The sequence below is a fragment of the Cnephaeus nilssonii genome (assembly GCF_951640355.1).
Source record: "Cnephaeus nilssonii genome assembly, chromosome: 12".
NCBI classification, from domain to species: Eukaryota; Metazoa; Chordata; class Mammalia; order Chiroptera; family Vespertilionidae; genus Cnephaeus; species Cnephaeus nilssonii.
The window spans coordinates 33,355,054-33,382,326 of NC_137083.1; the positions used below are offsets into that span (position 1 = coordinate 33,355,054).

General features: G+C 35.6%; 1 protein-coding gene across 1 annotated transcript in view; it reads left to right on the forward strand.

Moving 5' to 3' along the window:
- The window catches only part of SEMA3A (semaphorin 3A), a 271,520-nt gene that overhangs the window by 141,350 nt on the left and 102,897 nt on the right, over positions 1 to 27,273 (forward strand). The window contains exon 5 of the mRNA XM_079785338.1: positions 4,078 to 4,197. Within this exon, the coding sequence (XP_079641464.1) occupies positions 4,078 to 4,197 (120 nt within the window). The remainder of the gene's footprint in view (positions 1 to 4,077; positions 4,198 to 27,273) is intronic.

Sequence of the window (27,273 nt, forward strand, 5' to 3'; positions counted from 1 at the left end):
ATAATAAGTGCAAATGGTTTGTCACTGAGGATGATGAATCATTGCTCTTCAGGTGTGGCCCTGGGGTTTACTGGTTTATGACTGCCCTTACGTTTACTTCTAGGCTAAGTTAACAATTCATAATGCTGTGGGTCTGGAGTACATTTCAGTAAAATAAGAGGTCAGTATGGTTGCCTGACTCTCAAAAAGCCAAGTTGTTGCTAAACTTACCTGGGTATGTCAACTTAAATTCCAAAAAGGAGCAAGGTTTGAAAATGAATTCATTTTCAACTGATTACATTCCCTTTATTACGTTGTAAATCCGCCCGTGCTGAGCAAAGCAGTGCGGTAGTCTTAATGCCAAAAAGTACATTACATTCTGAGTTTTAAGAATCGTCATGGTTCAAGAAAAGGTCAGAAACACTCTTCTTCTGTCTCCCTAGAGCAGAAATGTGTGAAGTGTGTTTCCTTTTTCTGCCACGCTTCCTTCTTTATAATGGAATGTCCAGGCTGCTTCCAAATAAAGTGAATATCCTGTTTTGGGACACTCGAAAACCTTGGCAGCAATAAGCTAGAGAAAAGAAGGCAAATGAATGACAGGATTGATACTCTTTTATGTAGGTTTTCTGTTTAAAGAACAAATCCTTACCAACCATGTTTCTGTCAAGTTTTGGGTGTGCGTTCTTTTTTCTGTCCAGTTCTTTTAATTCATTGTTTCCACTCCATTATTGTTGATGAGTTTTCTTGAAGCGATTTTTAGCCAATTTTGAAAGTATTCAATTCATTTTCTTTGTTTCAGTTCAGTCTTAGCACGCTATAAACCCAGGAAATTTCTCTCTCTCTCTCCGTTTTATTTGCCTCAACCTTCACTTCAAAATAATATTGAACTAGCCCCTGGGCACGGCAACAATACAACCTGCTGCCAACTGGGAGAGTTCAGTGGGGAAATGAAAGGGATCCTGCCAGGCCTAAGGCCAATAGGGCGGGAATAGTTGCTTTGTAGCACAGAGAGACTCGTTATCAGCATACTCCCTGGTGAGAATGGTGTGAAACATTTGCCAGATTTCACAGCCCTGGTTCTGCCATTGATTTTTTCTTTTTAGCTGCTCAGTAGAGGAACAGTTGATATTATAGAAGTTCTTCTTTGACAGTTAATAGAGAACAAATTAAAATGATTATGTTCAGTGTAGCTCTATTCCATCTTTTTCAAGAACCCTGAGAGTTCTTCAATCATTACTTTTTGCCAATCAGTTACACAATCTATAAGAGATAAGAACCAATGAATTCTATGATTTTAGAATTCATAATGGTTAAGAGGTGATGTATTTATATCAATATCAATAAATTATATCAATAAATATTGATTTATATCAATACTTATTGATATAAATATCTGTGCTTGGACGGTATTTCCTCCCTTTTGTTTTTTATTATGAAGAATTAGTCTATTCTCTTATTTCCAGGATGCACGTAGATACTACTAATGGGATTAGAGAATTAGGTTTTGTATTCAAAATTGCATGAGAATCTTTAAAGACATGGCAGAGAAACTGAAATTCTGCTCTTTTCTAAAATGAACAAGACATCCCTCTGGGACTACCGCTATTATTTATTAGAATATTCATTTTCTTACCAATATACACACAGCCAATTTTTTGGTTTCAACATATGGTGATGGAGGTGGTTATATATAAAATCTTGAATATTGAGCCACAATCAGGGATGGCTATCTTTATGTGAGTGTGTGGCCACATACATGTTTCCAAGAAAGGAATACAATAAAGCATTTTCCTGAAAATGAGTTCTTCGCAAATGACTGAATTTTCTTTAAAACACAGATAAATCCTTTGGGTAAGACTCATGAATGCTTCATTTGTAAATGAGTTTATCAGCTGTTTCCCTCTCCACAACCTCGTTCCACTGCCCAAGCATTCATGCCCTATTCTCTTGGGGAAAGAGGAGAAACTGTTACAGAACAGGGAGTTTGTTGCTAAGAGTCTTGGAAGTTGTTATATCTGCTTCACAGTTTTTCCTAAGATGTACCATGTTCAAAGTGAAACATGGCTGCGATCCACATACCCTTTGTGCTAGGAAATGTTTCTTCATAGCAACTTGAAAAATCCGTTGGTTTCAGAGCTTAATTTTATTTTTTTTTAATGTATTACCAGACACAAGTAAAATTCAGGATCGAGGTAGCAATAACAGTGGGGAAAATTAGATGTTGATTGTAGTGACTCTCCTAAACTACTCAGCATACGTTAAGAAAGCATGAGGAGTCCTAACTTGAAAGTTATATATTTTACTTTAAATAGCTCTAATTCGGTTTGAGGACAATATATTTATGAGGCATCCTCAGGTTTCATCCTGGAAAAATCTGTGCTGATGGGCAGCAATTATTTGAATTTAAATATCAATTAGTCTGTTCATTTGGTTGTCTGCCCCGTTTCTTTTATGGAGACAATAGAGTTAAGACCCAATCATTGGCTGCAAGCAAGGAATACAGATGTGGTGTGGAAATGTACTCAAGTTATTGTAACACCTCAGTTATAAACTCCCACTGACTACACAAGGCCCAGTGCTTTCTGAGCTCTCACTTTGTAAGTCACCGGTCACAGGGAGTGACTTTTGGCGTGTTACAGTGCTAGGACCAACCCAATCGCGATAATGCTTCCCAACATGTTTGCACTATAGTCCGCTTTTACTCTTTGCCTGCACTTCTACTTCCATATTTGGGTCTTAATTCCAAATCTTTATAAGTAAAAACACAAAACTAATTAAGTGTATGATCAATAACAGAATACTTTTTTAGTGCAGTTTTATTTATCACATAAATGCTCATTTGTAAATTTTTCAATGGATGTTATATATTCTATGATGAACTCGTATTTTCCTAAAATATTCAATTTTTAGGATTTGTGACTTGATAGTAGCCCATAACATTTTTAAGCTATTTTGAGTTTGAGTTTTCTTTTTACAATATTGATATAGTTCATCTATTTAAAATATTTTGTTAAAATTGAGTCTTTCTTGCTCTGAACTTTTGGGACAATAAAATTATTCAACTTATATTATGAATATATGAGATTTCCCTCAAATCTTTCCTCCACAGGGACAAAAGGCTGATATTCCTGTTTGCTCATAGAAAAGTATTTTCTTCCATAGGATTTACAGATAGAATACAATCTATAGAAAGAATATAAGTAATTTTATCCATTTTATTTCTTATTTGATATCTTATTCAGAAAATAACTTTCCAGGCATGTCTAAACTTCTATAAATAATACTAAAACATGACTAGAATGTACTCATCCCTAATAGTTTTTCTTTTTTCCCCCCTGGGAAATCCATGACTCATTAGGCAGGGAGTTTCATGTATGAGTTCAGGATGTCCATGAACTTTCTGAATGTACTTTGTAATTATACTTGCTCTACAAAACATCCTTTAGCCTATAGATACTCCAAACTCTAACATCTTTATCTTACCTTAAGTATACCCGGATTGTCTTTGAGGCTGAAGCGACATTTGCAGGAGAAGGTGGCCCTAACTTCTTAGGGTCTATAGAGCTCACTAGCAAGCAGTGCTTCCGAAGTTCAAAGTCGACTGCCCATCATCATGGGTTACTATTGATATTAAACTTCATGTTTAAAAGAAGTGCATATTATCTTTACTTTTGTTTTCCTTTTCTGAAATTAAATTCAAAGCTGATTTTTTGAAAAAAATCACCTTTGGATTATTTACCTAATTTATTGATTTACCTAATCAAATCACTTTCTGTTTATCTCATTTCTAGAAAATGTACCTTTGATTATAGATTGGTTATCTACATTTATTCTACTTTTGAATAAATTAATTACAAATATTTTTATTAAAAGAGTCAGTACAACAAAATATTTTATTTAGTGACCCCACCCCCCTGGAAGACTAAGAACTTCAATGTTTTCAGTTCATATAAAAATATGAGCAAACAATAGAATAATAATCCCTACTAATGCCGTGAAAAGGACACAAAAAAATCTGTTCAATCATACTCAGCACCCTAGAGGACACCTCAGGCATGCTGCCTGCTAGAACTCACTGCTTTTCCTTTTGTCTTACAGAAAGAATGTGCTAATTTCATCAAGGTGCTTAAAGCGTACAATCAGACTCACTTGTATGCCTGTGGCACGGGGGCTTTTCATCCGATTTGCACCTACGTTGAAATTGGACATCATCCTGAGGTAAAGCTGGCTTTTAAAAAAAATAGTGTTTGTCCATGACCCCTTCCTATTCAAATGGTTCATTACTGATTTCTTCAGCTCATTTAACTTCTGGTTCATATTCAGTGAGAACTACTTCAAATTCAGATGCTGCTATTCATTTTAATCTGTGAATGCAAAAACAATGAGACCATCACTCAAGGCTAACTATGGAACAGGAGGAAGGAAGGAAGAAAGCACTTGCTTTCGCCCTGGATGACGGAGTCAAATCCATTTTGCATGTGTGGCAGATGTCAGCCGGCTGAGTGCGCGCCGTTTTCCCCTTCGTTTTTTTATTGCCAGCTTTCCCCTCCATTTCCACCCTCAGTCAGAAGTGTCTGCCACCCCAGTTGTTTTCTTCTGCCTGGGGATTATAAAAGAATGCCATACATGTGCACAGCGATCTGCTCTCATGTTTGACCTCAGTTATTTTCATACGTGTTCTAGCTCAGCTCAGTGATATTTTTATATTTTTGGCTATTATAGTGGTGATATGGAAAAAATGTTTCTTTAATATGTTTATGATTCCTAAAAGATGTCTTAGTGAGAAAATTTGGTGAGGAGATTAAAATGAGGTAAGTTTAAGTAAAAGCTGAAATTAGGGGAATATTGAAAGGAAAAGTTACTAATATTGAAAGTAGTTTCATGAATTGGGCTTACCAATATCCTTCAATTATAAGCCCTTTTATAACTTCTGGCTCAAAATCCTAAGAATAAACGCATTTATGCAGTGAGAAAATCATTTGTGACAGAGTTTTCTTCCAAATTGGAATTCAGAAATACTTAGCAAATAAAGGATTTGTTCCCAGGATATTTCTGGAACCCTAAAGATAAAATATAATTTACATGTTAGTCACTTCTTTATAACTTAAACTCTAGGATCTCCAAATTATTTTTAAGGTGTCCTAAAGTGATACAAATGTGTTCTTTCAACCCAAAGGCTTAGAGCTCAAAACAGTGTTGTAACATTTTTTTTTAAATAAGACACCTTAGAGATGTCTAGATGTGGTTTCTAGACTACGTACCATTACTATTACTTTCTTGTTGAGCCTGAGAAGATTAAACACTTTCCTCAGGTCAAACCAGTTTAGGCAATTGCCTCTCTATTTCCCCACCACATCCTTCCTCCTTCTCTTCCGCACAAGCATGTATACTGTACTTGCAACATAGCCAAGAGGTGTGTTTTTTTAATACATTTTTATTGATCTCAGAGAAGAAGGGAGAAAGGAGAAAGAGATAGAAACATCAATGATGAGAGAGAATCATTGTCCGGCGGCTGCCTCCTGCATGCCCCCTACTGGGGATTGAGCTAGCAACCATGTGCCCTGACCAGGAATTGAACCGTGACCTCCTGGTTCATAGGTCAATGTTCAACCACTGAGCACACAGGCCAGGACATACCCAAGTAAAAAATTAACTTTAAGGAAAGGCAGCTTTATTTAAATTGCTTGTTTCATATTGGTGAAATCAGGAATAATTTCCTGCACATAGTACTGAAGACTTGGTACACTCTCCCACTTGGCCTATTTGGCCATTTTCTATCATCAGGGGCCCTAGAAAATGGACTTGAGTGATTGCTCCACTTTTTTAATACTCTGAAGATAGCTCTAGAAAATTCCATAATATTATATTGTACTTTATGCATCTTTATGCCAGGCATCATGCTGTCAGAGCAATGGAGTCAGGAGAGCTGAGCTCCAATCACAGGTTAGATGGCTTTGATCTTGTTCTACAAACTACTAGCTATGGGACATTGGAAAATTACTTAACCTCTCTGAGACTCTGCCTCACAATGTGTAAAACAAAACTAAACAAATCCTCTTCGATCCTCAGTATTCATATATTTTAAGTGAGTGTTTGACTACTTACTTCCAATTGCCTTCCAACCCTCCTAGCAACCCATTGACATTTTTGCTGTAGAAACTCAAGGAGTTCTAATCCCATCATTGTTAAAAGCATGCCCTCTGACCTCAGACTGCAGGACTTTTGTCCAATCTCAATTCAATACTTGATGCTTGAAATAGAGCAAGCTACTTATTTTTCCTGTCTCTGTTTCTAACCTAGAAAGTGATAGGGAATGGTCCATACCTCATGGAGTTGTTCTGAGAGTTTAATAGGTAGCAGGTGCTGAAAATATCAGTTACCATTTTGAAAATATATATTTGCACCTCAGGGCTGAAGGCCACTGCTCTCTTTCATGTTAGTATTTAAGTGTCACTTTGCCTCTTAAACGTACTTCACTGCATCAGAGCATGCAAATTATGGCACTGAGCTCTCATTGTTGCCAGGTGATTCTGCACTTGTCTCATTTTCCTACATTTTTAAATTTGAAGCTTGGAGGACATTGATGACCTTAAATTAAAATACTCCATATTGTTCCCCTATTTTTATCATTTTCCAAAAGAATGTCCATTTTGTTTCATTTTTGAAGGTGCTATTTAGTAGAGTTCACAGCATATTCCTTCTCAACTCATCAATTGATTATTCATTGCTGACTTATGGGTGGAGGGGGGATGGAACGGTACTGGTTCTGGAAACAGGCCATTTACTCAGGCAAATGAGGCCATTTCTTCAACTGAAAAAAATAAATAAAGATTCCATTAAATCTCCTTTGATGTGGAATATTGGGGTGTAAGGATTTTTCTGAAATTCTGAAGCACAGAACCTTTAAGAGAGGTCCTCTTTAAAAGCTCCACTGAGCTTCATTTCTATGGCAACTGTATATTGAGAAATACTGTTCTGGACTGTTTAGGAAGTCAGTGAAAAGATGATTATGCAATTACCTAGGGGATTTGGAGCCGTCTAGACAGTCTATCTAGGAAATTCTGGAAAAGAAATTATCAAGATAGTTTGTCTAGATGACATGAAATTTAATTTTCAGTGCTTAAGCTTCCTTAAGAGAGAATCTGTTTTAAATTGATCTATACAGATACTGAGAACACTACCCTTGGATTTAAACAGTTATGCTATTTGGGGAGTTTGATAACAGAGACAATGTGTGCTTCATACAGTTAGGAAAAGAATGAGGGTAATGGAAAAACTGTAAGAGAAAGAAACAAAATAGCAGTCAGACCAAGAGCAGAATTTTTAGAGTTCATAGACTTTCATGAAGTTTGCATTTAGTAACTTTATTTACAAGGACGGTCTTTCAGATAAAAAACATGACACATCTTTGTCCTAGATTCTAGTTTAGAAGTAATATGTATACTTTGCTGTTACCTGCCCTGCACTAAGTAAATAGTTTCATTTATACTCTGTCCAGCCCTTACATATTATAAATGATTTTATCATACAAAAAAAAAAAGACATTTTGTTTTTTGCTTTTAGCATGGATTATATGGACACTTTACTTTCATTTTTTTCTTTGCAGTGTTCTTCCTTTAAAATAACTCATTGTCTTACATGAGTTCCCAGGATTATTGAAACCTATTGTTAGAAAATGACATGATGGGCTTACTAATTCAAATGGCCAATGGCCACCAAATTAAAGACGTCTCTTTTGAAGTAAATAAAGCTTCTATTTATCACTTAAGAGCTTCAGATCTTGTTGGAGGAAATTAACAATTCCTTTTAAAAATGATAAACAGTTTGCAATGTACTCCCTAGCTAAATAGATCTTATTGTACTCTCCTAGCATTTTAAGAGCAATATTTATACTTTTGAATATTGTATTTCAAAACTTACTTTTACTGTGTAGTGAATGCCTTCTGACCACACAGTGTATGTCACTGATTGCTGTATTAAAGAGATTTTCTGTTTCCTGTAGTACATTTGGGAATTGATAGACATATTAATTAATTCTAGTTCTATAGGATGTGTGTCAATCAATTCTTGGGTATCTGCCAATAGTACTAGACACTGCAGATAACTGCCAGTGAGGTCACATACTTCATACACATGTATGTGTTTATCATAAAAATGCATGCAGAGTTCATGGAAGGAATGATTCAGAGCTAGAGTACAGATGAGTTTTATGTTTAAGCTGTTAGCATCCATGCCACTCAAGTGAAAAATGTAAGTCATCCTTAAGAGACAGAATATTCCCAAATGGCTTATGGTATATGTTATTTCCCCTTCAAACTTACATCTGTTAAGAAATGGTATGTGTTTAGGACAAGTATAGCTTTTCAGAGAAGTCTCTGGATGTTTTTTCAAATTCCAAATGAGCCTCTTCTGTGTACTGAGCAGGAAATCAAGGAAAGATGGACCCAGATGAGAGTTGGAAAATATTAACTTTATAAATACCCTCATAATGCCATGATCTCAATTTATGATAGAACCAAAAAAACATTAAGAAATGCAGTGAAGCTTAATGACTATCTATAAGGTCCTTTCTACAATGACAACCAATATGTAGATATAAAAAAAACCCACAATGTTTTGCTACAGTCTCCCCTTCCACCAAGAATAAGAGTTTGTTTTAATGCAAAACTTTAAATCAACTGCTCTTAGTAACAGTCCTCATACCTAAGTGCCATTTAAGTCTTAATACTTGTCTTTCTCTGACTAGCTTATTTCACTTAGCATAATACTCTCCAGGTCCCTCCTTGCTGTCTCAAAGGGTAAGGTTCTTATTTCTGACAGTAAAGAAAAGAAATCACCATTGTTCTGGGATATTGAGAAGGTAAATGTGATATCACAGCTTTGTTTGTATCTAACTCTGGACTGTCTGCTTCAGATGCATGCATTTCTAATGAAAGCACTTACACTTTTCATGTGGAAAGGACCTACCCTTATAAATCTTGAATAGTATCACTGTGAAAGCCAACATATGCCATTATAGAAAGCCATGAAGATATATCATTATGTAAGTTGCTAAGGTGTGTTTTGACTGCACCAACAATAAATAAAAGAGAAAGTACATGTAGGGAATAAAAACAAATACCATGGGGTGCAGTGGAGAGCAATCAGGGTTGTCAGTTGTAGGCTTATAGAGGTAAGACTGGACCTCAGCATTGTAGGAGGAGTCAATTTGGATAGGATGAGATCTGAGGAAGTAGAAATAGAAAGATTGGTGATGAGAATCAGTGTAGCACAATGAAAATAACACTAAGGTGAAAAGAAAAGATATAATGATAAAAGAGGTTTTATCAAATAGATTTGAGGGAACACTAGGGCATAATGGAGGCAATTATAACAAGGGCTCTTAAGATTTATAGCTACAATTCTTCTTAACTCTGACAATCAATGCCCAAGTCATATTGGAAACAATTTGTATTCAGATAAATGATTCAATAGAGATAAAATTGACTAGTAAAAATACAGGAAGCATTTTTTCTAAGCAAGGCCCTAATAGTAATGTTGAGGAATAGAAAAGCAAATGTCTACCTAATATGACTCACATATACATAAAAATTTAACTTCAACATAGGTGAAGATATCATAATAATAATTATACTCCCAACAACTAATAGTGATTGAGCAATTTATATATATATATATATTTGGTACTAGTGACCCGGTACATGAATTCATGCACATTGAAAGGTAATTAATTAATTAAAAGAAATATTTTAATATCACTATTTGCCCTTTCTCTATAATAGAAGTGTCAGAGATTAAAGAAAATTAGAAAAATGTATATGAAAGTAATATATAAATTTATTAACAAATAAACAATAACAACCTGTCTGGGTCCTGGGTGCAGGTAAATGGGATTCCTGGCTGTCAGGCCACTGACAGCAAGCTGACCAATGGCCGATTCCCCAAGGGTCGATTCCGCTGAGGGGGCGAGGCAGGCCTAGGCTTGGGGCGCCGGCAGTTTGCAGACCAACCACACCCCCAATCAGGGTGTGGGTCCCACTGGGGGTTGAGGACAGCCTGGGCTTGGGGCACCAGCCATTTGCAGGCTGGCCACGCCCCCAATTGGGGTGCAGGTCCCCGCTGGGGGGCGAGGCCTGCCTGAGCTTGCGGCACCAGTGGTTTGCAGGCCAGCCATGCCCCCGATCAGGGTGCATGTCCCTGCTGGGGCTGGGCTGTGGTGTTCTAGTCTCTGGACCTCCTGGTGACTGGTTGTTTGGTCGTTCTGTGTTATAGCATCATGGTCACAGACCTTTTATTATAATACTAGAGGCCCGATGCACGAAATTTGTGCAAGAGTAGGCCTTCCTTTCCCTGGCTACCGGCACCAGCTTCCCTCTGGCACCCAGTAGCCGGGCTTCCCTCACAGCCCTGGCTTCGTCCGGGAGGTTGTCCGGTCTAATTAGCATATTATGCTTTTATTATTATAGATATATATACTAGAGGCCCGGTGCATGAAAATTCATGCACTGGAGAAGGGGTCCCTCAGCCCGGCCTGCCCCCTCTCACAGTCCGGGAACCCTCAGGGGCAGGAGGCAACCGCCGATCAGGGGAAGGTGATGCCCTATCACACCTCTGCTGCTGCCACTGCCAGCAGCGCAAGCCTCGACCAGCCCTGGTTACCTGAGCCTCAGGCGGCTCTGGGTGGCTGGGCAGCTGCCCTCTGGGGCTTGCCTGTGCCTCGGGCTGGCCCTGAGTGGCTGGGGGGCTGAGGGGACTGCGGGACTCTGGAGGCAGGTGCGCGGAGTGGCCGGGCCTGCCTGGGGGTGGGCCCAGCTTTGCCAAGTGCCTGCTGCCCTGGCAGGGCTGAGGGGACTGAATGCTGCCATGTTGTGGCTGAGGGTGCCACTATCTTTGAGGGTGTGGCAATCAATTAGCATATTCCCTCCTTATTGGCTGTGGACGCCACCATCTTTGCAATGGTGTGAGGGTCAATTAGCATATTCCCTCTTTATCAGATAGGATATTATACTGCCTGTTTTGCATGTATTACCTCAATTAATCTTTATAAAATCTGATGAAATAGGTACTCTTAGTATCCCTATTTTACTGATGAGAAATTTAAGGTTTCTATGGGTATTTTGTAATGGGCCTTAGGCAGTGGTCGGCAAACTCATTAGTCAACAGAGCGGCAAACCGCGGCTCACGAGCCGCATATGGCTCATGAGCCACAGTTTGCCGACCACTGGCCTAAGGCAAGCATGATGTTTGGTGGTTTATGTCTAAGTCTAGAAATCACTCCTTTTAAAGGAAGTACTAGCAGCATGCAGTAGGAGATAAAGGGTAAAATCATCAATTCGAATTTAGGGGATTAAGTCAGGGATCTTTTCCTGTATTTATTTTGTATTTCAAAAAAAATTAATGTGTGCCTAATTTGAACAAGGTGGTGAGTGTAAATAAGGAACACTAGGTGACGTGAACAAAGGCCATCACATTTAAGCTGGACTTTGAAAAAATAGGTGAAGTATGGATGAGCTTTGGAGATAATCAAGACAGTAAGAACAATGAATAGGAGAATAGAGACATGAAAAGCCAACAGGGAAAGGGTAAATATCTCATTGTACATAGAGTATAGGGATTTTCAAAATAAGGAGGCTTGAAAATTAGGATCAAGTTGAGTTTGGAGAAGCTAGTTAAGAGTTATACAAATTTTTAGGAAAAGGCTACTATTTTTGCTATAATTGGTTTCAAAACATATTTTTGGTATAAATGTAGGGAAAATGAATGGACAAGTAGATACATCCATTTGGAGACTATGGCAAATGATTATGTGATATTATCATAGTCTAGACTGATATTGAGTGAAAGACACTAAGTGGTACCTAAATTTCTCATTGGAAAACAAATCAAAATAACATCCAAATATCCTAAGCCACTATTTCAAATACACCTGAGATGATGACAATGTTAAACTCCACAGTGGGAAAATGGTTTTCCAATTCTTTTGTGATAATTAGACAAACATGTTTTGTAGCATATTGAGATCCATGCACACTTAATTTTCACTTCATGAGTCTGCAAATAAGCTGAATTTATGCTGTGCCTAAAATATTAAGTAAGCTATAATATGCAAAATTATGTGAATTTCTCGCCCATACCATTTCATAAAATTGTGCTTTCTCCATGGTTGTAAATCCAGAGAAGGCTATTTTGTGAAATGCATATGTGAAAGCAATTTTAAACACACTTTGTTTAAAAAATTGAAATAAAAATTAACTTTAAAAAAGGAAACAATATATACATGGGTTGGCAAAAGTATGTCTATAGTTTTAATCAAATAAATAATACAATAATTAATAAGTAATAATACAAAAATAAACTTTGTTTTGTGAACTCAAAACTGTAAACCTACTTTTGCTTATACCTGTACAGTACTTAGAAAGAGTGATTTTAAATGAAAAATCACCAAGCCATGCTATACTTATAATATTATTATTGCATAGTAGTTTATACTGATTCTGTGAGTTTATTATGAAAATTATATGCTTGATTTATCTCTTGTTATTCTGCCCAATTTGTGTCCTGCTGTAACTTCTCTCTATGTTTTTTTTCCCATTTTTTATTAATATTAATGACTTTCACTGTTGGCATATTTGATGGTCATCATACAACTAGTAAACTATAATCATAGCTATCATAACATTTGGCCTGAATGTCAATAGTGTACCAACTATACCTCATTTGTATGATGCTGTACCGTGTGAGGATTTTCATTAATTTTTTTTTTTTATTGTGGTCAGAATTCTTAACACAGGATCTACTCTCTTAACAATTTTTTAAGTATACAACTCAGTATTGTTGATTATAGGCAAAGTGTTGTACAGCTGATTTCTAGAACTTTATTCCTCATTCATAACTGTATACCCTTAAGCAGAAATTCCCCATTTCTCCCAACTCCCATAACCCTGGAAACCATTATATTCTCTTTCTCTGACTTGACTATTTTAGAATTCTCATATAACTACAACAATAAAGTGTTTGTCCCCTGTGACTAGCTTATTTTACCTAGCATAACATCTTTCAGGTTAATTGAAGCATTATTCATAATGGTTAGGATAAGGAAACAAACTAAATGACCATCATCTATAAACGGATAAAGAAAATGTGGTATATACATACAATAGAATAGGAAATCCTGCCATATGCAACAACATGTATTATGTGCTCATTAATACTCAGGTCTAAACCCTCTCAAACATTGTATTTCTTTAAAATATATACATATATATATATATATATATATATATATATATATATATAATTATTTATTTATTTATTTCAGAGAGGAGGGGAGAAGGAGAGAAAGATAGAAACATCAATGATGAGAATCATTGATTGGCTGCTTCTTGCACAACCCGTGCTGGGGATTGAGCCTGCAACCCTGGCATATGCCCCGACCAGGAATCAGACCCTGACCTTCTGGTTCATAGGTCAATGTTCAACCACTGACCCATGCTGGCTGGGCTCAAACATTTAATTTCAAGTAAAATAAATTACAACTTGCATTATTAGGAACCTTCTTTAAAGAACATTAAGTTCTTTGTGCTGTAAAGGTGACAGTGCCTATCAGCTTGGTAGAATTTCATGCAGTGGCAAGTTCATGGAATCCTTTAAAGGGATATCCTCTCTAATAATAGAGTAGTATGCAAATTAACCATCACTCCACTACACAAGCCACTCCCACCGGCCAAGCCACGCCCACTAGTTAATCAGGGCGAGTATGCAAATTAACCCCAGCAAAGATGGCTACCATTGGGTTTCCCCGGCAACAGAAGTAGCCAAGCTTTCCACACACTCTGGCGGGCCCAGGCCTCCACTCAAGGATACAGAGTTTCAATTATAGAGGTAAACAAATCCAAATGGCAGCCAGGGATCCAGCAGGAGGCTTGGCTCCGCTCCAGGCTACAAAGTTTCAATTGTAGAGGGTAAATAAATTCCAGATACCAGGGCCTCTGCTGGGGTCGCCAGGGGTGTGGCTGGCCTGCAAACCACCACAGGCCCCTCGCCCAGGCCGACTCCCCAAGGGAACCCCACCCTGATCCAGGACACCCTTCACGGCAAACCAGCTGGCCCCCACCCGTGCACCAGGCCTCTATCCTATCTAATAAAAGAGTGATATGCAGATTGACCAATACTCCACACACAATATGGCTGCCCCCATGTGGACACAAGATGGCCACCACAAGATGGCCAGCAGTGGAGGGCAGTTGGGAGTCATCAAGCCTGCAAGTTTAAACGGGCAGTCGGACATCCCTCAAGGGATCTCATATTGGAGAGGGTGCAGGCTGGGCTGAGGGACACCCCCCCCTCCGTGCACGAATTTCGTGCACCAGGCCTCTAGTGGTAAATAATAATAATCAGGAAGTCATGTTTCAGTAAAGAAGTGCTAGGATACCCAATACAAACAATTACTTTCTGTTTCCACTCATTTCCTCTATATTTAATATAGGTGTCGAACAAAGACAAAACCTACCTACTCATTTTTTCACTCATACACAGGAGAGTGGTAATGTTCTACAATCAAATAAAGTTGTAGTTCATTTTTACCCCAAAGGGAAAATCAAAATAGATACCACTAATATGAATATATTTGAAACAGAGTTCTTAAAATATTTTTAAAAATTAATGAGTTTTCCAAATTTCATTGAAAGTGAACTTAGCACTGAAACATGCCCTTTCAATTTTTCTTAATATTTTGATCATGTAATATTTCAAAAACACAGAAAAGTTTTGGTATCAATATATTTATATGGATAGAATTCTAAAATCTCTAATAAACAGAAAATGCTTAATTTTATATGACATAGAAATTATCAAATAACTAAAGATAAGCATATATTGATTCCATTTTGCTTAATGTAAATGGGCCTTATCAAGCTATCCCTGCCTATAAAGATATTAAAATATTAACCTATTTGGAGGGAATAATTTCACTTTTACTCAAATTTGATTTTGCATTTATGTGTCTTTAGAAATTTTAGCTAGAATAAATATTTAAAGAAACATTGCCTAAAAAACTGAATGGCATAGGCCTTCAATTTTTATTTAATACAATTATTTCTATCATTGCACATTTTGCTATTATAATTTAATAATTTAAATTCATTCCTATGTAAGTGATAGAAATTTGATAATAGTACCTGAATACAGCTTTGAGATCTGTATATTTATGCATAGCATTTCAAATTGTCAGATATCAAACCGCACAGAATGACTACTTTCCATTTTTATTTTATTTTTATTTTCCAATCTGCCATTTTAATTCAATTGTGCATCCTTGGTCACTGAAAGCAATCTCAGGAATTGCTGAGTGGTTGGAAAGGGAGTCTAATGGGATTTAGAATCAATTCGCAGGCCTGTCACTGATTCATTGTGTGTGTGACTTTTACTGCCACTGAAATGACATTAAACCGGTCTCCTCAACATTATTATACACCAAGATTTCTCCAGTGATTTAAAAATACTTACCTAGTACACACTACGCATATACACTTAAAAAATAACTTACTGACTAAGAAGTACAAGACCAGCTTCTATTTCAATGAGTTACCTCATTTGAGATTATCCCAAAGCTTTATACAGAGGCTGAGTCTGGATCTTTCTAGTTTTGCTAATGCAGTTTTGTATACATGCCAGGGTTCAAGCTCCTTTTAAGTGCTTTTATCCTGGCAAACTTTTCTTCTTTTGATTTATATTTTGTTGGCATTTAATAGCTGTCTTACCTCATATTTAAATTACTTAACCTGGAAATGATGGATGTCTAGTGTCCCACATTTACTTGCCCTTAGCTGGCCTAAATTTTGGAGGCAAACATAATATTTCCAGGAGAAATATCTATTATTTGTATTAGATCATGCTAGATAGTAAGCTCGGATACTACTTTGATATTGCCTCAAATTTTTGCTGACAACAATGTGGAATTGTTTTTAATTCATGCTAAAATCGCAAAGTATTGTAAATATATGCAAAAATCTTAATGTAAATATATTCTGTCTAGAACATGGTATAATAACTTATCCAAGGAATGGGTATAGATTATGTAGCTGATAACTAAGTATAATGTTATTGTTTTTACCAGGCAAACACCCAAAACATTAGAAGTGCTTTGACACACTCTAGTTTATAAAGTGCATCATAGGCAATCAGTCGTTTCTAGTCTCTTGCTTAATATCAACTTAAGGTGAAATAAAAATAAACAAAATAAAATTTGCATTTGGCATATGAATGAAAAAAAAGTTAATCCTACTCACTTTTCTACCTTGTACTTATTAAAGTCTGAAATATTCAGTAATCCCCTAAGACTTGTTTTTCAACTATGCTGCTAAGAAAAAATATTTTATTTGGAGTATTTTAGCACAAAAAAATTAAGTTGGAAAATGTTATATATGCATAACTACTTAAGCAAAATACTACACTAAACACAAACTCAGCAATACCTGATATCTTATTTTTTTTTAAAGTTACATGTTCAGAGTTAAACTCCGACCACAATTTTCATAAAATTCTTGCTCAAAAATACATGTTTAAAAAATACTATAGCTTACAGTTAATGCATAGCTCCTCTAGCTCCTATTCCTCATTTTAAAATGTAAACTCAGATTGGTTAAATAATATTCTCAAATTCCATAGCTATTTATTGGTAAAAGCTGAACTTAAATTCAGTCTCCTGACAGCTAACTCACAGTCCTTTCCATTACACCATATTGCCTTCACTTTCACTGCCAAACATATAAAAGCATATGGAAGTCACACTTTTCCATGGACTTAAGGTATTCATAAAGATTTTATTCAAAATTAAAATAAAATAAATATTAAACAATTACTTTTACTTTTATTTTTTAGACAATTATTTTTTTTAAAATGGTTGTCTTACTTTTTTTCTTCATGCATTCATGGTCTAATTATAAATTATGTAATTTCAGGTAAAATTTTTATGATGATTTTTACAAATGTAACATATCTATTGTGAATAAATCAATTGTCTCTTCAAAACAGATACAATTTGAGTGTGAATTCAATACTTTACATTATTTTCTCTTATTTAATAAAAGTAGTTAGATTTAAAATGCTATTGAAGCAATCAACACAAATAAAATATTATCACAGAAAATAATTGAAAACATTAAGAAAGCAACCTGAACATAGCAATCATGCAAAATTTCACCCACACACCTCTGGGTACAATGGACAGAAATGACTGAATGCTTTGATCTTTCCAGGATAACATGAAAGAGTAAAAGGAAAAAGGGCAACATCTGTTAGAAAAAAGGTTTAACGAACAGGGTGAATTCTAGTGGAGTGTTGACATAGAGCATGAGAAAAGAAAGAGATAAATTGCAGAAACTAAGTTATTTAATAGTCACAGACCTCAATAGGTACAAAGATATAAGTCTGCTTTAGAAAGAAAGCTAATAAATGCAATTTGATTTATATTTAAAATATTTATAATTCCTATAGTAGTTCTCTACAAATGTGTTCAATGGGAAATATTTATATAATAAGTGTATTTAATCTTTGTCACACAATTATATATGATACATATTCTAAGTAGTGTGTTTATATCCATAGCGAATGACAACATCTTAGAAAAATTATATGGGTGTAATATAAGAAATATAAGTCAATTTAGACTGCCTGAACACATATTTGTAAATACAGACTTTAGTCTATTTTCCATTTAAGGAAATAAATATTTATTGTGGGCCAATGATTGTTTTGAAATGGATCAGTTCTGTATACAGATGGAATTAGCCTGGACATTGTCCATACTCAGCTCTTGCAAATATCCAAGACAAACATCTTTTCATCAGTACTTCATAAATTTGGGAGACTTTTTGGTTGGTGAGTCTTTGTATCCCAAAGGATGGTGCTGATGATGATGGTGGTTTCGTTTTTAGAATCAATATCATACTATGCTGTTATAAGTATAAATTTTGGTATCATATAATTTAGTGCTTTCTAGGATTCTGAATATTACAGCAGCTGTTCCGAACCTTTATGTCTGCACATGTGTGACATTCTTTTGTGAGCATGACCGTCATTGTAATAGAATATTCTGTAATACATGGATATAATAATGACGTTAGAAACTTAACGTTGAAACTTAATGGCAGAGGACCCTTTCTCTTGAATTGGCCATAATTTCTTCTAACAGATAATAAAAAAGAAACTTTAAAAATACACACACTTGAAGTTTAGGAAAGTGAACCCTGTTTGAGGTCAGAGAGAGTGAATCATGGACATAAATGGCAAGAAGCCGTGATCTTATATGTAATGAGAAAGTATTTAGGAAACCAGAAAAAAAGGAAGCTCTTTACCTCGAAGATCATGCCTGTATGTAACAGGTGCTTTAGCTGGACACTAGACCAGAGGTGTAAAGTTCACCCAGACATATGGCTGCACTTGATGCAATAACATTCTTAACTCATATCCCCTCCACCCCTCTCCTCAGCCCCACCACTTGTCCTCTTCAATCTGGTCTCCACACTGAAGTCAGAGCTGTCTTCTCAGGAAGCAAATGGTAGCCTATCACTTCCTTTTAATCCCAGCAATTAGGGCAATCTGCTTTTTGGTCTTAGACCCTCCTCCTTCCGTATCCTTGGACCACTCTCCCCTTCCCTCTCCTGACACTCTGGAGCTCCTTTTCCTCTGGCTCCTTTTCATTCTGAGTCTCTCTTCTCGTAGGTCTTTGTACTTATTGTTTCTGTTTCCTGGACAGATCTTCCTTCACATATTGGGTTTAATAAATCCATCTCACCGATCTCAACTTAAGCATTACTTCCTTAGAGCACGTTTCCCCAACTTCTATTAATTGTAGCTAATACTACTATTATATATACTCTCATAGCAACATGGGTGAGGAGGCAGTATAGTTAAACAGGTACATATATTGTGATGATAAATTCTGTAATAGGGATTAGAGAATTGTCTAATACATGTATTTGCAGGTAGGATTCATGTCATAAACTCTGAAGTGTTGAGGATCATTTCTTCATCTCTCGAGGGTTAATTATACTTGTGTTTTTCCTGTGCAAAAAGCCACAAGGTGCAAATTAGAATGAGAAATCCCCAGCCAGTTTAAACCCTAGATCAATAACACTAAATAGTCTCTTTAAAAGTTTGTAGATACTCATTTTTCAGTATAAGCCGTTTTATACATTTGACATGTATCCCACTTTCATGTCAGGGATAATCCATATGAATTAACATATGACTATGCTGAAATTTTAGCACTTTTGTTGTTGTTGATGATGATAAAATTGTTTTATCCCTCAGGCTTAAGTAGAGAAAAGATTTAAATTAGACTTTCTCAATAACATTTACACAGATCTGCAACTGAAAGTTATTCTGCGATTAGAGCCCTTATGTAGTAAATCAGGAAAGAAATAGTTGGATAGATACATAACCAAACCTAAAGAAAGGAAGAAAAGAAGGGAGGAGAAAGAAGCGAAGGAGAGATGGTGAAAAGGAAAGAAAGAGAGAATGAATTAAGGAAGAAATCCATTTTGATAAAACATATTGAGCTAACAATGAATTGATTGCATAATAAATAGTAATAAAAATAGCATGTCTATAAATTTTTGTTTGGGGCCCTTTGTTAAAATAGATTAGGAATTCTTTAATTCTCTGAATAAAACATGATACTTAAAGATTCTTTGGATGCTCTCACTCATAACACTTATCTAAAATCTGCATTTCACTTCTGAAGACTAATACACAGGAAGCAATAAATATAATGAGCAATGTTCAACAGCAGCCTCTTCCTGACAGGGTAGGGAAGTGGGAGTTTTAAGGTGAGAGGGCAAGGGAGACAAGTAGGAGGCAAAGGCAGAAATATGTGCACACCAACATTCAAATGATAATAACTGAAGGTAGTATTACAAAAAAACAACTATGCTCCATTGTTTGAGTTACGAATTAAAGCTCTCTGAGGATAAAGGCAAATTTCATTTTGCTAAAAGAATTGCCTTTCATCTTCCTCCATCAGGATTTAATTGGCAGGAGATGACACAACCTGCTTAACAATCAGGTATTTCAGAGGTTGAGCAGTTTGACAGGGAGCAAGTTTCCCTGACTCTCTTTAAATGCCCTTTTTCCTCTTTGTGAACAGCATGCATTTGGCAGGTGTAAAACATTAATTCACTAATGCTGTTAGAGAATAGAGGGTGGACAGACTAGAATTCAGACTTTAGAATTCAGCAGAGTGTACAGACTTATGTACAAATGCAACCTGCATGTGTCTATTGGGGAAAAAGACATTATAATATTATGGCATTTAATTTTGTTCAGAAGTTACTGATTTAGATTCTAGATAAAGCATTTTAGAATTCTCCAATGCTTGGCAGGTTAGAAAAAGGGAATTGTCATCAAAATCACTGCTTGCTTTTGACAGACAGAAAATACTGATGAAAACTCTTCACTTTTGAGTTCTAAAACAATTAATCAATTTCTGGATATTCATTGTGAAAAAAGTATGGATATTGCTTAAAACATGAGTCAAGGTAAATCAGTTTTCTCTAAGCCTGGTTGAGTTTTTAGAAACTACATTGAATTAACCACAGTGTTAGCTAGATTAGGACTTAATTATATCATTTTATCTCAAAGAGATCTTGTGATCAAATGTGTTGAACTTAGTAAAGCACTCTGCTGAATGAGTTCTGCATTGTGACAATAAATACTTCTCATTCTATGGCTACCTCCACCGCCCTATCCAGCATTCCACATGATAAATTGTGTTCTTTTAGTTCAGAATTTCTCTCTTCATGTTACATATGAAATATGCAGTATTATATGAAAAAGCCTATTCTTTTTGTACCTATCTGTGTAGCTTTCTAGACACTAGAAACATTTCAGACACTAGATAATCCTTTTTATTTAAGTAAATAAATAACCACTAGTATCAGTTATTACAACTTTGAAAGTATTGATTTTAAGTAGTCTTATTTATAATAGAAAAAAATCACTTAGATAAAAGCATGCATTTGATTCCACTTTGATTTCTTCTAAGGTATAAGCTTAAATGCCATTTTGCTTTGCTTCTTCAACTCTATGTTGTACATTTCCTTTTCTTCGCATTTGGGTTGAATCCTTCCTCCTTGCAGAGAAAACACGCTATTGCCATTTGGTAGGCTATTCCTGCACAGATTTAGGCAAATTATCTCCAAACTTTGTGTTCCCTACACATTTTTTTATGGAGCAAACATTAAAGAATACATGTTTTAGAAATGCAAAGGGGGGCTTTTCATGATTTAGCAGTATTGATTGTCAAATTCCTACGTACTATTAAACATACATGTTGATCTTTCCCTTTGAGATACTTAAAATGACTTATCTAGTCCCTAAACTTCCATGATTTTACTTATAAAGTTCTTTCCAGCTTCTTTCTAATCAAACTTCAAATCTGAGAAGTACATGCACTTACAATTCTATCACAACTTAATAAATAGAAATGATATTTTATGTTTGAATTGTCTTATTCCTCAGAGAATGTATAAGATAAAATTTCCCAAAATTCCCAAAACACAATTTCTCTGGTTTATATTCTATTATAAGACAGATCTAACATGAAGTATTTATGTTATAATAATAATAATAATGAGATTTTCAAATATATTGTTTCCTAAAATGAAATTTTTAGATGTCTTACTTAGTTTGTGTTTATATATTTTAAATATTTCATTTAAATATCAATTTTGCATCAACAGTACATTATATAACCTTTTACTTTTATAGCTGCATAGTTATAAGAAATCACTCAGTTTGTAAAATGTACCTTATATTGAATTTATCATGATAAATTCTAAACTACTTTGAAAAATGACTATGTTTTTATTAGACATTTCATTTCAGTCAAGTAACTGAAGGTTATAGGCTTTCAAATGGTATCTTCAAACCTATAACTTCACTAATATCAGTAAGTTCATCACTCTATTTTTATCTTTAAATTATATTTACAATGTGGTATTTGTCAGAATATTAATACCTGATAAGTTTTATAGGCTAGTACCTCTAAAGTTAAAAATACTCTGTTGAAGACTTGACTTTGCTTTATTTTTGAAATGGCAAAATTCGTACCAGTTATAGTAACGGCAATGTGTGTAACGTATATTCTTCTGCAAGCGGAAGAGCAAACAGAACACTACGAGCCTGCGAATTCTGTTCCTATTTAGGGGAAGATTAATTATATACCGCCCTGAAAACGTGCACAAAGTGGTGCGTGAGATATGTTTATGGATAATTTTTCACCAAGTGGCATTCTTTTTCCTGACAGCTCTAAATGGACTCATCATTGGGTCTTAGGAAGATCTTTACTTCAATGACTTTTTCACTCAGTATGAGCCCAAACGTTAAGCAAATAACTTTGCTTTTTAAAGAAATAAAAGCCCCTTCCCACTTTTTCAAATGCTGAAAAAAATTGTACCATTAAAGAATATGTAGGTCAACAAAAAAGTATTTTGGCTAGCAAAGGGATAATTATAGCATACTTCTTTTTGAAATCTAAAACTAATATTTCATATCATGGTGGTTTCATTTGTTGGGCAGGAAGTTGAGAACAACAGATAGGATCATGCATTTCACACTATTTTTCTAAATATGTCACATTTTATAGTCAAAGGAAGATAAAATATTCTAACATCTTTAAATAGATGTGAAAATGTATTCATAATCAGCATACAAAACACAGAGAATGCCACTCATGTCACATTATGATAGTGGTAAATAAAATTGAACTATATAAGACAGGAATCTTATCCTAATTACCAGTTAGAGACTTAAAATGTCATAATCAACAAACATTTTTAACAAATACTTTTTGTGCTCATTTTACAATGATAGCAAAATTATGGATTTACATATAAAAGATAAATTTCTTCCCTTAGAACTATATAGGCATTTGGAAAATAAATAATATGTAACATAAAACAATGACTGGTTATAAAATAGTTATGTATAATGTACCATAGAATTTCTGATTCTGGAATACCCAATTTTTGCCTAAGAATATTTAAGCTATTTCTAAAGAAGACCAACACATGACTAGTGTCATTTTGGAAAATAGTCGAACACCACAAGGCACAGAGGAACACGAGTAAAATAAAATGCAAAAACATAGATGAAAGCTGGCTATAGTGAACAAATATAATAAAATGCAATAGGTTTTCAAGAACAGAGTTGAGTAGGAATGAAGTGTTCAGGAAAGGTTGCAAGATAATACTAATAATAACAAAACAACAACAAAACAAAACAACTATGAGCTACAATCTTCATGTTACTCCTGAACAATTTTCTAACATAATTTCTGTTTTATCCTTAGCTGTACTTCTTTCAGAGGAGCTTTCTCTGGCCAGGTCATTCCCAGTCCCCACCCAAGTTCAATCACCATCCTGTCATTCATGTGATACTGTCTTTTAGAAATACTATGCATTAACATTACATGAGTGTTGTATAAGTCGTTGTTTAATGTCTGTCTTCTTTATAAAACTACAAGTGCCAGAGGACTGATACTGTGTCTGTTTTGTTCAGCTTTGCAACCCCAGCCCCTGGCATGCGGTAGGATCATGGAAAACACTATATAAATTACTGATTACATATCCAAACCTGTTTCCCAGGTCTATCATTTGTTGCACAAGCCCCTGGTTATCATTTTTTAAGCATAGGAAGAAACAAGTTAAGGCAACTTGTGGTAGAGCAAGATTGGAAATAATAGATCCTGGTTGTTAGAATGTTTTCTCAGTACACAAACCACATCATTTTCGCTACGGATTTTAGAAATCATACGTTTCATGTAGCAACAACTTGGAAAGTTAAGTCTACTATCTTCTAATATAATACCTTGGCCATGCGTATTATTACTGTAAATTCCAGTTCTGTTAATTATTAGTTGTACTCCCTGGGGCGTAAGCAGTCTCTTTAACTGTCAAATGAAGAAAAGTATACCTACCTCACAGCTCATTTGTGAGGAATATAAATATGATATGGTATAAAAAAATAACAATAATAAAAAAATAGCGCAGCTTTTGTATGCTATTGTCACATAGGGGAAAGCCTTCGGGAGGTGAAAGTCAGCCACACAATTACAAAGCAGCAGAGCCTGGACTCACGCCCAGGTGCAATAATTTCAGAGACTGTGCAAGTGGCCGGCACAGGACCCAGCATCTTCCTATGGTCTCAGCTTGTGCTGCAGTGATTTAACACTAGTCCTGGAGAAGGGACTGGCCAAGTCCACAGTGGTAGTAGTGATTGCAGTAGCTGTATCAACAGCAGCAGGCTTTCTGCCTTTGATGTTCATGCTCGGGTTCTATGAAAGTCTCAAGCAGAGCACACGCAGACAATTTACAACAGCAACAGGGGGAAGAAAAACAAGGAAACAGCATTGCTCTGACCTCTTCTCTGACGTCATGCATCGGCTTGTTTTGGAAAACCGGAGCAGTGATAATGTGCCCAACGATGGCAAAACTACCAAACAAGCACTAAAATCGTATGCAAGGCAAGTAGTCTGGCTTGTCCATACATTTAAATGACAGATATACTTCTCTCTTCCAAAAAAAACCAACGGTGTCAAAGCCTCTGACTAACAACCAGCTATGTCTTCCTGATAACCCACAACTATGCATCTTTTCTTTACTTTCTTTAAATATATTTATTGATTTTTACAGAAAGGAAGGGAGAGGGATAGAGAGCCAGAAACATCAATGAGAGAGAAACATTGATTCAGCTGCTTCCTGCACACTCCCCACTGGGGATGTGCCCTCAACCAAGGCACACACCCTTGACCGAAATCGAACCTGGGACCCTTCAGTCCACAGGCCGATGCTCTATCCACTGAGCCAAACCAGTCAGGGTACATCTTTTCTTTTATGCCTTATTTATATTTAAAAGGGCAAGGGGGGAGCCTGTAAAATATTTGTGGAGAATGATGGCTTTGTTTATTTTTAAAAGGTAAGGAATGTACAAAAATTGAGAGTAATATGACGGGATGCTTGAGATACAGTTAATTTTATAGTATAAGTAGTTCAACAAATGTATTCCATGTTTTTTAATTGTTTTTCTTCTGGTAAATGTTATTGGACTTTTGTCTGCAAAAAATATCATAACTTCAAAATGTCCAGGTATGCTATCATTGAGAACATTTAGCACACAATTCAGAATATTCCGCAACTTAGTTCCTCTCATATTTCTCCTTACTTGATCTTACGGCAATTTGTCATTTCCATTTGTGTTCACTCACCGCCCTCATCCAAGCCCATGAGTTACAGTGTTTCCCCAGCACAGTGTCTAAGATTTTACGATCAGTTTCAAAGCTCTGTGTAATAGGATATCCTCCTACTTCTATGTTCTCATTTCCTACAACACCCCCTCTCATCCTCCCTTTGGTCCTCCTAAACTTCTATATAGTCAGTCCATTGATGCAGTTAGCCAAAAAACACCTCATTCCAAATGTAGCATCCTCCCTCACTACTAGTTACACATCCTTAATTCTTCACACCCCTCCAGAAACCCACATAGTTAGGCATCACATTACATAGACATTTTCAGGTTCAACATTCTGTAACTTTATTTTTTCTGGTGGCATTATCTCTGACCAGGGATAATGACAATGAATAGCAGCTTACAAGTCGGTTTTCAAACTACTTGACAGTCTGTATCTATAAAGACAAAGGTAATTCACTTACTGTTGAGACCAGATCTCTACTGTATTTATCTCCTGTTCAGAAATTTTGACTTAAACATTAGGATATTTGAGGCAAATGAGTGTTGTGCCTTTTTATTAATCAACTAGAGAGCTGTCTAATTTTCCATTTTTCCTGAAATGTACTACCTTGGCATTGGCAAAATTGAATGTCTCCAAATGCAACCCTAGAGTTCTAATGTATGCCATATCTGAGAGCGCAAAATTAATTAACAGGAGACTCAGCTCAAATTTCAGGGGGGAAAAAGGTTTTCTTTTTTAAAATAACAAAATAAAGCATCTCTCTAAAGAAAGTGTTTTTACATAAATCAAATAAAAATGCTAGATTTATTCCAGATTATGTAGTTACAATTGTTTATATGAAAACAAAGAACTCTTGCTTTATAAGCAGAAACTGTCTTCTACCAGTGAGATTTATTTATAAATAATTAATGTGTTCACTATAATAGATTAGAAATAATGAACCCAAAAGTCAACTCAACATGTGATATAGACTGTCTCTATTCTAATTAATTTGAAAGTAAAAGAAGCCATTCAGTATCTGAATACTTCTCTGAGGACTGATCTGCTTATATATTTCAGTAGTCACAGCCTTAAAGTTCAACTTTTAGGATTCTGGATAATTAATTTAGTTGTAAATATGTGACATGGTCAATACATTTTCTAATAAAGCAGAAACATATTGTTAAATAGTAGTGAGTGTTTGGATCAATTTAATTATATAAAAAGACTAAGTGAAAAGCAATGGGGATGTATGACACTATGATAACGTTTCAATTCACTTTGAGTGACTTTTCCATTTATTTCTGTGTTTAACCATAATTCGCTGTTAACCCTCGTAGTACTTCCATCATGAGATGAGAATATGACTACAGCCCTTCTGAGGAATTTGTTATTTATTTATTTGAAATAAATCTGAAAAATGGGGAATATCAGATGGTAAATGCAATGTATTTGATGGTGATCAAATTACAGTGCTTAAAGGGTTACAAACTCCAATGCCCACAGTGGCCATGTGGGTAACATATAGAGATGAAAGAAGAAATGCAAAAAGAAAAAGGAGAAAGAGTCCTAAGTCCCATGAAAGGCATTCAAATTCAAGATTTCAAAACCCCACGTCAAGGAAATAAAGGATCCCTGTGGGCCAGATTCAGTCCAGAACTGCCAATTTAAATATTTACTTAGATAATAGGATACGGAGACCCTGTTTTGTTAATAATGTGCTGCATGAACATTATATAAAATATTAAAAATAGAAAAAATCAAGATAAATAGGAAAAATACCCAAATAACATTTTAAAGAAAATTTTTAATGCATTTCCTTTAAGGTTTTTTTTTTTTATAGTTGTTCCATTACTACATATTGCTTCCAATGACTTCACAGAAGTATTAATTCTAGGAACAGTCAGCCATCTATATTGGCGATTGGTTGAACCGTCAGATTTTGGTAATAACGGGGCTGCTGCCACCAACCCCTCATGCATACAGAGAGATGACTGCATTATAACATATTTAATGTAAACATCTATTTTAACACCCACATTATATACAACTTTGTAGATATGCCA